The 14622-nt window shown below is 47.8% G+C and overlaps 1 protein-coding gene across 1 annotated transcript in view; it reads left to right on the top strand.

The window, feature by feature from the left end:
- The window catches only part of Dbx (homeobox protein Dbx), a 96238-nt gene extending 87830 nt beyond the window's left edge, over nt 1-8408 (top strand). Inside the window, exon 5 of the mRNA XM_077661820.1 lies at nt 5772-8408. Within this exon, the coding sequence (XP_077517946.1) occupies nt 5772-6083 (312 nt within the window). The 3' untranslated portion in view covers nt 6084-8408. The remainder of the gene's footprint in view (nt 1-5771) is intronic.
- The last annotated feature ends 6214 nt before the right edge of the window (nt 8409-14622 follow it).

Raw genomic sequence — 14622 nt, 5'->3', positions numbered from 1 at the left:
CACTGACATCGCACAGCACACGGGAGCCTTAGCGTTTTTCCTCCATAAAAACGCAGCCGCCGCGGTCGGGTTCGAGCCCGGGTACTCCGGATCAGTAGTCGAGCGCCCTAACCACTGAGCCACCGCGGCGGGGTGGAAAATAGGGCTCATATAGATATCCGTGGTGCACGTGCTAATCGACGCAGCGCTAAAGCGGGCCAACTCACTCTGCGCTCAACTGCGCAAGATAGTTCATGCGTATATTTCGGCAGCTTTGCCCTGTGGTCGGCCTTCGGACAAGTGTAGTGGTCTAAGATTCTTGCGAAGATAATGGCGTTGGAAGCTGCGCTGTTGTTGCACCAGCTATGCGCTCTGCCTCTGCAGCTTCGTGTAAGTTCTAAACGAGGCACTATGCAATTCAGCACATCCTCTTGGTTCCTGGAACCGTAGCCTGCATCGTTCGCCTAACTATACGCCGAGTGATCAAGAATTCAGTGCACAGTGCTTGGGGCCTGCTCTTAAACGCGCCGTATATATCTGCTTCCCGCGCGCTACGCCTCCTTGGCCTTTTTATAGGGCCTTGGAGTTCCGCAAACTAGTCACATGCTGAGTCACCTTGTCTACGCTGTTACTGGCTAAGAGATGGGAAGATTCAATGATATGTTCAACAGTATACGTGGAGACCAGTGGTGTGTCATTTAAAGGTGTTAGCCCTTTAATCCGTCTACTTGAAAATCATTATTTTCGACTGGTGCTTGTAATAGGTAGGAAATGGATAAATGGCGGTTCCCTGCAGTTCCAACTGTTGGGAAAAGGTGAGTGCATTTGCGTAAGACAGGGCTTACTGCAGAGCAACTAATGAGATTTTTGCTCTGCAGGGGAAATAACCGGGCGAAAAATAATCGGGGTGCATGTGGTGGTGGAGGTAATGGGGTTGGTAATTGTAGGGGTGTTGGTCCTGTTGGTGGTAATCGTGGTGACAGCAGTTGCAATGCTAATAGTGCTGGCAGTACTGGCGCAGTGATGGTGGTCATATTAGTAATGGTCAATGCTGATGGTGGTGGTAGTAATGGTGATGTTGGTGGGGTTGATGGCTATGATAGTGGTAATGGTGGTGGTTGTTGTGGTACTTGTAAAGATGGTGGTGATGGCAGTAACAATGGTGGTAGTGATCGTAGTGTTAGTGATAGTGGTGATGGTGATGGTAATCGTAGTGGTAATGGAAGTGGTGCAGGTCGTGGCAATGGTAACGGTCATATTGGGGCTGTGTTGACGGCAATGTTTGCGCTAATGGTGATGGTTGTAAAGGTAATGATAGCGGTTGTGAGGACGAAGTTGAGGTAGCTAAAACAGTAGCGCCGCCCCGGTAGCTCCTCGCCCGCGTGACCAACGGGAGCAAAACCATTGTTACTTTTTACCGGCGGGCCTACCACAATTTTCGTTTGGCGCAGTGGTGGCGCAGTAGCAGTAAAACACAGCGTCACTCACATCTTCCAAGCAGCTGTAGTCTGCTTTCGTCTACGCTGGCGATCGCACACGGTGCTGCTCCAAAGGAGCCACAATAATGGCGCCATGATTGTGTCACAAGTTTGTAGAAGCTAATCTTAAACATGTATATTTTTTTCTTGTCTTTGCTTGAACATTGGAGAGGAACACAGGCTAACACAGGTTTGGCGGCCCCAATGTGTCGAACCAAAGCGTTTTCTTGCATTCACAGTGAATCCCAACATAAAGTAAAAGGCGTCAACTCCACTGCAAAGCAGGCGTGGTTTCGTGGGTCCACCGAAGATTATGAATCTGGCAGTCACTGGAATTATTTTGACCATCACTAGCTGGCAATGCATTCTTGCCATTTCGATTCAAGTTTCAATTCGATTTAAGATGAACGTATCCTCGGGTAGCAGTTCGGAAGATGGTGTAGATTTGGAAAATTTACAGAAATAGGATAGGCTGCGGCTTGCACAGGACAGAAGCTAACCAGAGGTCAACAAGAGAAGCCTTTTTTCTTTGGCAGTGCACGTAACCTTGCTGATGTCCACGACGATCATGACGACGGCAGCGATTATGATGAAGACGAATGTTCTAGATTCCTCGTCTATATTATTCTTTTCCATCTTCCCTTATTAGAACGGAAAGCGGGCTGTTAGGTCGAAAAATGCTCATACAAGACCTGCATCCACGGCGCGGCTTAGAAACAGGCGAGCGAAATAGGCAGGCAACAGCATGAAAAAAAAAAATGTGTTCCGCGATGAGTGCCTAATTGCCGCCGTCGCCGCCACATTGCCGTCAAAAGACCGGCGTTGCGTGCGGGTGGCTCCCGCTTGCAACGCGCCTGCGCGCCGGGGTGGTTTCTCGCATGTACGGGAAATGAGGAGCATTGGGGAGAGGAGGAGCCACCCAACGAGACGGGGAAGGCAAAGGGGCGGAAAGGAAACAGCGAAGGAGGAGGGGAAGAGGTCGGGGGAGGAGAAAGGCTCCGCGAGGAGGCGCGCGTTCCGACATATTAATTCGCTAAAGGCGCGCATTACGGCGTCGGCGGAGGCTCATTTCGGAAGGAGGTCCGCTTAATTAACGAGTTCGCGCGGTCCGCGAACACGCCGTCGCAGCCGCTGCCGTCGATGACGACGAGGACGACGGCTGCAGCCGCCGCGCGGGCCTGGCTTTGAGTGTCTTTCCTCTTTCCTCCTCCTTCCTCCCCTCTTTCCCATCTTCGAACGGCTTCCATTCGCCCCTTTCGCTCTCTCTCTCTCCCTCTCTCTCTCTCTCTCTCTCCTATTTGTGCCTGGGGTGGTGTTCGGCTACAGCAGATTTCCGGACGCATGCCTATATGCGAGCCACTCACTGGAATCTGAGAGCCGAGTTGGTGACGCCTCTAGTCTCGGAGGGCGATGCGGCTTCATTTTTCAAGAAAGTGGAGAGAGAGAGAGAGAGAAGCAGACAAGAAACTTGGCACTGCGAAGACAGAAACTGGCGGCTGAGTTTTTATGGAGGAAAAACGCTAAGGCGCCCGTGTGCTGTGCGATGTCAGTGTACGTTAAAGATCCTCAGGTGGTCGAAATTACTCCGGAGCCCTCCACTACGGCACCTCCTTCTTCCTTTCTTTTTTTCACTCCCTCCTTTATCCCTTCCCTTACGGCGCGGTTCAGGTGTCCAACGATATATGAGACAGATACTGGGCCATTTCCTTTCCCCAAAAACCATCTATTATTATTATTATTATTATTATTATTATTATTATTATTATTATTATTATTATTATTATTATTATTATTATTATTATTGTTGTTGTTGTTGTTGTTGTTGTTGTTATTCGTAGTAATAGGGCGAAGGTTATTATTAATTGGTTTTGGGGAAAGGAAATGGCGCAATATCTGTCTCATATATCGGCGGACACCTGAACCGCGCCGTAAAGGAAGGGATAAAGGAGGGAGTGAAAGAAGAAAGTAAGAAGGAGGTGCCGTAGTGGAGGGCTCCGGAATAATTTCGACCACCTGGGGATCTTTAACGTGCACTGACATCGCACAGCACACGGGCGCCTTGGCGTTTTTCCTCCATAAAAACGCAGCCGCCGCGGTCGGGTTCGAACCCGGGAACTCCGGATCAGTAGCCGAACGCTCTACCACTGCGCCACCGCGGCGGGTAGGGCGAAGGTTAAGATTGAAGATCTTGCACAGCGCTACACACAGAAGACGTAGACACTGGAACGCAATGAAAATAAGAACTTGAGCGTGCTAGCGGCGGTAATCTCGGAACGGTAGAAAATTAACACATGTTTGCATACGATTTCTTCGCATTTCTTTATCGCTAGAATTGTTTGTCATCTTCAATTGCCTCCAAGAGTAACCTGAGGCCCACTAATAAGTTTTTCAATAATCTTTAGTTTCCTTGTCTGCAAGACCAGTCGAATGAGTTGATGACACATCGATTAGCTCGATTGGGGATTAGCGTAGGGATTATAGATTAGGGATTAGGGATTAGCTCGTATCGATTAGGGGTAGGTTGACCATTTATGTTCGTTGCATATTTAGAAAAAAAAAGACTCCCACCTTCAAATGCACATTCTCCTGTTTCACACCCATCCATTGCGCAGACAACAAGCACAACGACATCAACTAAGTGGTCCAGGGAAATATTAGCACATACACAAACACGGCATTAGCACATACAAAAACGCGGCAGTTACTATTATCATTACTTACAGCAAAATAACACTGAGAACAATTTTCTGTCATTCACTTTTACTGTAACTTAAGTATTGTGTTGTAAGTTGTATTATGCAGTGGGTGTTTTGACTGTGTACGCTTGCAAATGATGTGTGAATTTTTTTCCTCCGATCTGAAAAGAATTAGCCGACGCCACCGCCAGGCACCAAGCTCTCGTGACATGTTCATATAAAATAAACAAAAATAGCATTTATTTTTACTACAAGAAACTTTTCGGGTTTCGTTTCTTGAGAAGGCATACGAACTGGTACTTCTTTGAGTCATCAGCTCAAGAAGCTCGACACCTTGCAAGTTTCAGAATTTGTCCGAAAATTTAGCCACATTAGTCAGAAACAAATGCTTTTATAACACGCGCTTGCCCGAAACCTGACGTGTACCTACCTAGCGTACCAACTACGGCCTCACATCTATCAAGCACACGTTACCATAGTTACTGAGCAAGTTAGAGCAGAAAGGCCTCTTCTATGATGGATTATCATTTTATATTGCGTTCAACATATTCTCCGTTTTCTGAGTGTTTCCAAGTCAGTTTTCACTGAAACCCTCCATTTTATTGTTTTATTGGCTGTTGTTCATAGACTGCCAATTTGTTCCTGTTGTATACGTTGTTAACAATGTTAAAAACCCACAATACAAACGCATGTGGTTTCTTTGTTTACCTATGTAGCAGCATTCTGTTACGTGACGTGTGTTCACGATATTTAGAAGTTTTGCCCCACGTTTGATGCTAGAGCTTTTATTATTTGTTTGTTTGCTTTCTTGTACTGTATGCAATATGTTCTAATGTAATTGGCTCCCGCTGACGACTGACAACTTTTGGAGCTGTAGGGCCTCGTCAAGTTGCTATGCGCGAAGCTTTTTTTGCCTTAGTCACTTTCTTGTAAAGAAAGTAAATGAAGTCCGTATATCATCTATCATCTAAACTGAATGAAACCGAAGCGGGGCCGGCAGGCGCATCTATTCAGCTTATCGTTGAGCAGCGCAGGTTTATACTTACGGTCATTCTGAAACAACCCACCAGGGATAGGAAGCATAAGAATTCAGTTCTGAAGTTAGTAATGTTTCCCACAAAAACAAGACGAAAAGAACTATGAATCCTCTTCTAAACAAGGCAACTTACTTTTGTTGCCAAAATAGGCCTTGAATGTCGTTTCGAATATGTAGTGTACGTGATATGTTTGGCCTACCGTCCCGAACCTCCATGTGTGCTATGACTGACGCCATAGGGAAGGACACCAGATTAATAACAGTCAACTGATGTTCTTTAACGTACATCACGCAGGACACGGGCGCTTTTCGGTCTCTCCTCAAAATGCACCCGCTGCGAATAGGATTCCATCCCTCAACCTTGGGCCCAACTGGCGAGCGCCATATCAGTTGAGCCACCGCGGCAGGCTATCATTTTGAATAATTCCGATGAGGCACCAAATTCTCCTTTTAACGGTCAATCCATTTTCCCGAGTTGTAATTCTCACTTTCGGAGCTTTTGGAATGTTTGCAGAGCGGCAAACGCATCTCTTAGGGACCCCTGACCTTCCTTTCAATCCCTTTTTTTCTTCTTCTTCCCAGGTCAAGATCTGGTTCCAAAACAGGCGCATGAAATGGCGCAACTCCAAGGAGCGCGAGCTGCTCTCAAGCGGAGGCTCCAGAGAGCAGACGCTGCCCACCAAGAGCAACCCGAACCCGGACCTGAGCGATGTATCCCCACCCTCTGGTACCACCCCCGGCTCCACCAATGGTCACGGCAGCCACCCACACCAACCAGTCACCGCCGCTGCCAGCCTCGCGGAGCACCTCATGAGGGCCTCGAGGGACGAAGACGACGACAGACGCTCAGTGGACGTGGACAGCGACGAAGACGTCGAGATCAAAGTCCTCTGAACCCGCGAACCACAGTATGAGACCTGCCTTCTCACGTGTCCTCGCCGTCTTAGGAGGGCCGCTGGACAGAGAGATGACCGTGTACAGTGACTTGTTATGAATCGCCGGGAAATCAAGCGTTGTGCAAGTTCTTCGGGACTCGGAACGGACCTAAAGCTTTATCCACGAAGGCTGGGACATTCGCAGACGGCTGCGTGGAGGGCACGGAGACTCAGAGGAGCCAGCACCCCACCCACATTGCGGCGATCTGAGGAAACGTCAGAGAAGATGAGCTGTGTATACCGTGGCACACGTTGCGGATGAAGACGCCTTTCATCGGAATCACGTGGTTTTTGGTGCGAAGTGACTCATTCTGAACTCAGAACTACTGCAGCGTCATTGCCTCCCGGACTAAATGTTATCGACCGAAGAGGGGTCCGCTGAACCGGTGCCAAAAGAGACATTCTCGTTAGCCACGCAAACGGACACTTGGAAAAGATAATATTCCTGTACATCTCGCAATTTACCCCACCCGAGGGATGGTTCCCAGATTTCTTCTAGGGAGTCCGGGGTAGTACAACCCGTTACAGCCTCTAGTGGCCTTGAGGCCGCCACCATAGCGCAACTTTTGAAAATGTTAGCCTGACGCGATGGTAGCTTCGGTAATCGCATGCGGTTCCATCGAAGCTGACTGAACAAGTACTGGTTTACCCTTTGATCGCAAGATGCTGGAAGGCTATGTCCGCACAATAGAAGTTGTTCGATTTCACTAATGGAGGATGATCACACACACACACAAATGGTCCCTGTGTACAGTGACCTACCTTGTGCTGGCGAAAGCTCGGATATTTAGCTGTGTTCTTGCGAAAGAGGGACAGGGGTAAATGCTTGGCCAAACCGGTGAACACTTACTTGTTCTCTTAGGGAGAAACTGCGTTTAAGCGGCGCCTATCAAGAATATGGAGCCTGCAACCAGTCTACAGTGTCTTATTGAGAAAAGGAATAAGAAAAATGCGGGCTCACTTTCAACAGGACTTCGAAAGCTTCAGGTGTTTTAGATCCGCGCAAGTACTACCTGGCATAGCAGGCCAGAGAGTAGCCAACCTTCATCTCTGAACAGCGGCTCATTATATCGCCCACTGTTTAGAACACGGCCGCCTGCGTGTAACAAAATGCCGCATAGAGAACTATGGGTTACTCCAATAACCCAACCACGAAAAGAAATTGTATGTATTTCACATCAAAGCTACCTTTCGTTTTCGAGTTCCGTTTGCAGAACGGCATCAAATGAGGGAGCCAAAGTTGCGAACAAGCTTGAGAAAATGGCGGAAACTCAGGGCACAGAAAACCATCATGACTGGCATGCAGTTTACACAAGTTACTTTAGTCTAATGAGCCTTTGTTGTGTGGACATGAAAAGGGTTAAGAAAGGTATTTTCATTTGCTTCCAATTTAAAAAAAAAAATCATTCTTATGAAGGAGTAAGTAGCATGTAGTACGCTGCGATATGTGACCTTCAAAAAAATAAATAAAAGACACTGAAGAGGCGCTTCGGCGTAAAAGTTCGTGATAATATCAAGGTCAGGCTCACGCTAACTTTGTTAGAAGTACAACCAGCAGCGTTCTCAAGCGTGAGCATGCATGGCACAGATGTGATGCGTTTTTAACGCTGACAGGCGCAGCTTCTATGAGCAAAAGAAAACGAAGTCCGCCCCTTCTTCTCCTTGCATTCGCGCCCATTCTGGAAGAAAAAGAAATTAAGCGGAATGTAATGCTAGTTCGTTATTTGCGTCAGAGATGCTACTGTGCACTGAAACACGAAAATCTTCAATTTTTCTCGGTAACGCGTCAGTGGAGTAAAGATGCTACAACGTCTTCTGTTTATTTTCGTCTTCCCCGCGGGTGTACATTAGTCGACTGGCACCAGGGTGACTACATTCTAGTGAACAATATGAATCTTAGCCAGAAAAGCGCTCTGACATAGAACACTGGCCTCCACAAATAAGGTTGCCTCCCTAAAGAGATACGGTCCACTTTTGCACACCACAGAAGGCATAATGATGCTTCTACTGTTTCGGGTTCGCTACTGAAGGATGGATCTCGGTACATGGGTGATCAGCGAGAACTCGATAGTGCGATTGTGATTACGGAGGACAGTGTGGTTACGACAGATTCTGGGATAATCAGCCTGTAGAGGAAGAATGTGGACAACAGCCCGATGGTGGACAGGTAACGATCAACAAAGGTGATCCCAGAAAAGAAAACTGAGGGTCAGCTTTAAGTTGGCTCTTCTCTTGTTGAGGAATGACCTCTGCAGGACTTGTACAATAAATACATGATGAAAGTTAAAATGACTATCTTCTGTTTTCACGCTAGCCCACGCCAGCCTCGCTGCATGCAAGGCGGCTGCAGCGTTCTGAAGGAACGCTTCTGCGTCTAGAATAAACGCAACATAAAGTACAGGACAGAAAAACCGGTAATTAACAAAGCTAGATGGGGCACCACTGGCACACTGTTCCTACTGCTAACACACGAGAAAGGGGGCTCTCCACAGGAGCTCGTTCTTGATCATCCAGATCCAACACTGTCAAACTCGCCAAGTTCCACGACTCTGCAGGAGGCGCAATAGTACGCGCGCAACGACCATACTTTGCTACACGCAGTGATACGCATATTCCATGAAAAATTGGAGTGTCTCATTAAAAATAAAAGCAATACTCCTGCGCAAATTTTCATCACTGAAAAAAAAAACAATAAGAGAAATTTCCTCGACATTGCACAACGACGAAGCATGCATAAAATTTATTGTTATGGTTACAGCGGCCCATCTGGACTTTTGCACCAAAAGAAGAAGTTGCAAAGCATTAGTCATTTTTTTTTTCTTGCGAAGCCATTGCAAACTTTTTTTAGAGCAAAGCAAACTAGTGCCAATTGAAAAGTCGATACTGCCGTTCTTTATCGCACGATATCTGCCCATGAAACTGCTCAGGCTCGAATTTAACTACTTCGCCAGAAACGCCCGGGAAGGGTTATTGTTAGGAAGCGGAGTTTAACCAGAAAAAAATATTAAAGCTGGTCACGCATAGACTATACGTGACATTTAACCAGCTCCGAGCACAGCAACCAGTACCAAGAGCCGTAGCTACATACTGGACATGCGCTCTTCGACGGATGTCCAAATGGGACAGTTACAACAGGTAGGAATATACGAATGAGGATCAGCGTTGTTTAAAGCCTGAGGTACACAATTTCTGCCGCACTCTGCAGCTGATGTGGAAGCGCAGAAAGATGAAGCCTTCGACAAAGATGATAGGAAGATTCCCAGGAGGAATCAAATTATGCGTTAAAAACGCTCGGACACCACAGACAACAGGTCAGAGGTACAAATAAAGGGCCGGGAAAGTCAAGTTCAAAGTCATTTTAAAGCCGCCGCTTTGAAAGGTGTTTTCACTTACCTAGGCTCAAACGTTTGGAGCTAAAAAAATATGCAGCCGTTTAGTGTCTCGAAAAAAAAAAACTAAGATCGCAAGTGAAGAAAAGAAGACTGCAGCAGAAGAAGTTAGAAGATACTGACGAGTGACAAGGCGACAGGTTAAGGAGGCGGAAGATAAAAGCTCTGCGAAGAAAAAAAAAACAGATTAAGCAGGCAGCAGGAGGAAAAAAAAAAGGAAAAGCCTGGGAGGCAACTGGAGAGGTGCGACTCCCACAAAGAATCCGCTCACAAAATGGTAAAAAAAAATGAGAAAAGAAAAGGCAAAGATAGCTAGACGATAAAGATAAGGAAAATCTGGAAGTTAAAGAAGGTAAACAATCACCATTCCAACATAAGTTAACCCAGCACTTAGGGAGAAAAGGGAAACAAATTTTCCTTAACACACCCGAGGAAGCACATCATCCAAATAAACAAAAAGTGAGGGCATGAGGGGCGAAAAGGGGGAATAAGGAAAGCAGACACCGGCGATAGGGAAGAGGGTGTTCCTTCCCCGAGCATGCTAGCAAGGAAATGGGGGGAGGCGTTAATACGAAGACGGAGGTCAGAACGGGAGGCTGTTGAGAGCTGTCACCGACAGCTCCAGTGGCGTCTCCTTTGCCCTTTTTAACTTCTGTTCCCTATGGGGAGTTGCCTCTCTTTTTTGCCTTTTCCCGTCCCTCGCACCCTTCCTCGTACGCCACCATCGGCCCTTACTCCCTTCAGCGACGAGGTGCCGGCGTAGCGTGCGCGCGTCGCCGACCGAGCATAACGCAAACAAGCCGCGCGCTGCCCCCCCCGCGGCGTCACTTTTCCTCGTCTCCCCATCTTCCCGCCAGAGCCGGCTGCGCGCGCCCGGCAGACTCTCGATGATAAAAAGAAGCGTATTGTCGCTGCTCGATAGGCACGAAAGAACAAAAGTGTGGCCTCGGTAGGCGTAGGGAAGGAGTAGACGAAATAAAGAAACAGAAAAATCAAGCAGGAAGCAGCAATCAAAGCGAGCGGGGAACAAGTCTTATGATAAGATTTGGGAAAAGAGGGAGATGCTTCGGACGACCAAGGAGGTACAAAGCATGCAAAGATCAAGCATCGGGGAAGATGCAGCCTCGAATGGGAGAACGAAGCGAATAAGAAGCAGCTACAACAATCGAAATCGCCGACAGAAGAGAAGATAAAATCGGGACGCGAGGATCAAGACGTGACGACTGTAGGGGAAAGTAAGGGAAGACGACGAAGGAAGCAACTTAGGGAAGTAGTACCCTGGAAAGGAAAAAGAAGGAGAATCCTTGTCACATCGGCGGTGCCGTGGCGGGTGCGTGGCAAAACAAAAAGAATGCGGGTGGAGAGAGGGTGTGGAGGAAAGCGTTTGGGCACGCTTGATTCTCGTGTGTTTGTCCTGCTTGGGGTGGCCGCGAAAATGCTTTCCGCCCCGTCGCGCCGTGTGTGCGGGCGTCATCATATATTGCGCTCACTGGCGCATTTCTCTCACTCACTGTTCCCCTCTATCTCTCTCTTTCTTCCTCTTTCCATCCCGCTTGGTGGCCCTCTCTGCATCTCCGGGGTAAAAGAGCCTCTCTTTACTTCACACTTATGCTCGTCACCGACCGTGGTTTTCTCTTTCAGTTGGCCATTTCTTTTTCGTCGATTGATACCCGTGAGGCGAGAGTAGTGGCGCAGCGGGTGCATCCTAATGTGAGACAAATAGGAGAAGCGTCGAATAAATAGAGACGCAACATAATGTCTACGTGGCACTGAACGAGGAAGAAACATTTGAATTCAGGGATTCGTAATAGATCACTTCCTGCTGTTCTGCCGCCGCTTCTCTCATTTGAGGAAGCGCCTTTTGCAAATTCCATTTTATCAACTGGGCTTGCCTGTGTCCTCCGCGGTTGTTCTTTCCATTGGCGCTTCTTTGCTTGGACGAAGCGACAGGAGTGTGCGCTCTGCTGTGCAAAATTTCCTTCAAGAAACGCAGCGACTCCCATTCTAAATTTTTTCCCGCTATCAGTCAGTACGACATTGAAACATTACAGGCATTGTATACTATTATGCACATTAAGCCATTGTCCCGTCCTCGATCTCCAAGTTAACAGGAGTCCTGTCCTTCCGTCTTCCGATCTATCAGACTACATACTATTACCACTCCTTTTGCCTTCAAAACTTTCCTTTTATCTAGCAATTAACTGCCTGTGTCTTGGCCACTCCCCCGTAGTGGGTATGTGCCAACAACGTCTGAGGTCTTCCTTCCTTCCTTCGTAAACTGGGGTATATAAAATCAACGCTAAGATTAAGGATCCGATTGGAAGGTGGTACAAAGGCGCACGCTTAGTTGACAGCGGTTTCGTGCATGAATTAGCGGGTCTGGAAATAACGAAGGCGCTCAATTAAAACTTGTTGCTGAACTGGTTGGCGCATATTTTTCCTCGTAATGAGTAAAGCTCAACAAAAGGCGAACACAGGCGAGCTCTTCATCCGGTGTGACTCGCTTTTGTTCGTTTTTTGTTGCTCTTTACTCGTTACAAGAAAAAGTAACGAAAGGTTAAGGGGAGGTTTATAAGCAATTCAGAGAAGAGGTAAACGATATGGACCTCTTTGGACCATTAGTTGAGACGCTACTACACTCAGCTCTGTATAGGTTTTGGGAATAATTGTAACGTGCAATTATCCACTTATGCAGTAGGCATCTTATCGTTGCGGTGCTCTCAACGAACTCTTAGAGAGGCTCATGCACTCTTCGAGACTATGCTCAAGGTCTGTAAATACACGAGTGCTCGTCTGCTATCTCTTCGATCTGTATTTATGAGCTGGACTTCCACTGGTGCTCACGTATTAAAGCGCTAGATGTGCGATGGTGTACGGCGCCCTCACATGTGCACAGGAAAAGCACAGGTAGAAAGCAGGACAGGATTAACCTATGTATATGTGCACAGGACAGTGAAGGACCTGACACGAGAAAGTCGAAGTGTAAAACTATATTGATTTTCATGCATTAAAAAAATACCAACATTGCTACTTGCTTTTTCAACAATTTTACTAGAATACCTCCGTGGAAAGCCTGATCATATACGTGAACGTACACTGATCAGGTCGAAGACGAAAGGTCTTCAGCTTTTTATTTTCACTTTCGCAAAAAAAAAAAACCCCACAGGATGGTTACGACTATGTAAGCAAGATTCAGCTTTAGGTGTTTAGGCGTTTAGTTTTGGTGGTATTTTGTGGTAGAAAAGATACAGTGACATCATATCGCACTGGTGTACTGGTCACGTGATGCACCCCTGCACTGGCAGGCGGCTGTTCCGAACAGAGCCACCCGTAGGCTTATGCGACCCAGGTTGACCGTGACATAAGGTGACATCGGACGACGAGACACAGACAGACGCACACCGTTAACAAAGGCCTTAACACATCTATACTGGCGTCATGCGGGATGATAACCATACCCGGGTTGCCTTGGTAACTATGGATGGTAACCATGGTAACGCACCCAGTGGTTACGCCGACGGCGACGACGCGGAAGCCAGGGAGGGACGCCACACAGCAATAGCTGTAAAAATCCACCAGTTGTCACAGCTTCTTCTCGTTCCGCGGATACAAACGCATCTACAGGAATGTTCCGTATAAACACGGAGGGTCTACAGGGTTTTTGCGTGGAACCTGTACGAGAGAGGGAGAGAGAGGCAATGCGCATCGTGCTCCGTTACCGCGCGAAGCTTTTATACACAGTGCTACGTTGCGGCACGCTGGCGGACTGTGGACCCGCGAGCTCCGCGAACTATTGGCGACGCAAGCGCTCCGGCCTACCCTCCGCGCCGCAGTGTGCCGGCCTCGTCGCGGACACGCGGTTCACGTTTGCCCGAAAGCGCACCCTTCTCGGACTTCAGATGTTTATGAGGGTTACGAAGCGCGGCTGCCCCCCCCCCCCCCCCACCTCTTCCTCACGCATAGGGCCTCGGGGTGGTCTGGATTTGGCCACCAACGACGCTTCCTTCCTGTAAGCCGCGGCCTGGTCATGTGACCACGACGTTCGGAAACGCGACCGTCAACGGACAACGGAGAGTCTTCCTCCGGCAGCGGAAGGGAGCAGCGGCTGGGGGAGCCAGTCTGTATACCTTGCAACGGCCTGGAGCCCTCTTTTAAGGCGTAAGCCTTTCTTGGCTCATGAGTGCCTTGGACGGAAGTTGTAGACGCATGTTGTCCGCACGAACTGTCAATCAACAATTGATAAGCAGCATATATATGTAATGAAAAATAAAATAAAAATAGACTAAAAAATAAAAAAACAAAATTCAAAAATAAAAGATAAAACAGTAAATAAAAATAACGAAAATAAAATAATAATAACAAAAATTGGGGAGAAAGAGAGGACAGGAAAAGGCTTTCGCATTTCCGCTTATAAGCAGACTTAAGTGCGAACCTGTAATTTTCTTATGATTCAAGTTCTCCAAAGAATACCCAATTCTTAATCTTCACCGAGTCCGCAGCCGGTACCTCGCAACAACAGCTCGAATTATTCGGCAGCAACTGGCTCCAATACCCCGCAGCTCATAGACACTAACCGCAACGCCATGCCGGATTCTAGTCCTGTCGGTAATTAAGCGTCACGCGTATTTCTTCTCCCCCGGAAAAAAAAAAACAGTGGCTCGTTTTATGATTTGGACTAGCGTAAGCGAATAACTACTTACCCTCGCGAAGTGGCGTCTCATTACGGGTGTTTCCCGCTCTCTCTCGGCAAGACCTGCTCAGGCGTGGGTAACGGCTTAACAGATCGCAGGGCGTTGTTGCTGCCATCACATCCGGGCACTCACTCTGCCGCGTCTTCGTCGCTTCATCGCTATGTGTCGTGTTCTTTACAGTCTCCTTGCGCACAGCGGGGGCTGCACGCAATCAGAGGCCAGCACGGGCAGTAGAATGCATCGGCTCTTCAGTGCTTTGCTGAACAAAGCCCAGGCAGTACTTTCTTAAGCCTTGCGCAGTCGTCTCCTTGAAGCTACGCAAGTAGCTCAGTAGGGAGATAAAGGACTGCCAAGGCTTGATAAAGAGAGGAACGCGGAAGAAAAGCCGTGGGGTTGAAAAAGGAATAGTGTGCAGCCA

This window comes from Amblyomma americanum, chromosome 4, assembly GCF_052857255.1.
Source record: "Amblyomma americanum isolate KBUSLIRL-KWMA chromosome 4, ASM5285725v1, whole genome shotgun sequence".
Lineage (NCBI taxonomy): Eukaryota > Metazoa > Arthropoda > Arachnida > Ixodida > Ixodidae > Amblyomma > Amblyomma americanum.
This window is presented reverse-complemented; position numbering and strand designations above follow the sequence as displayed.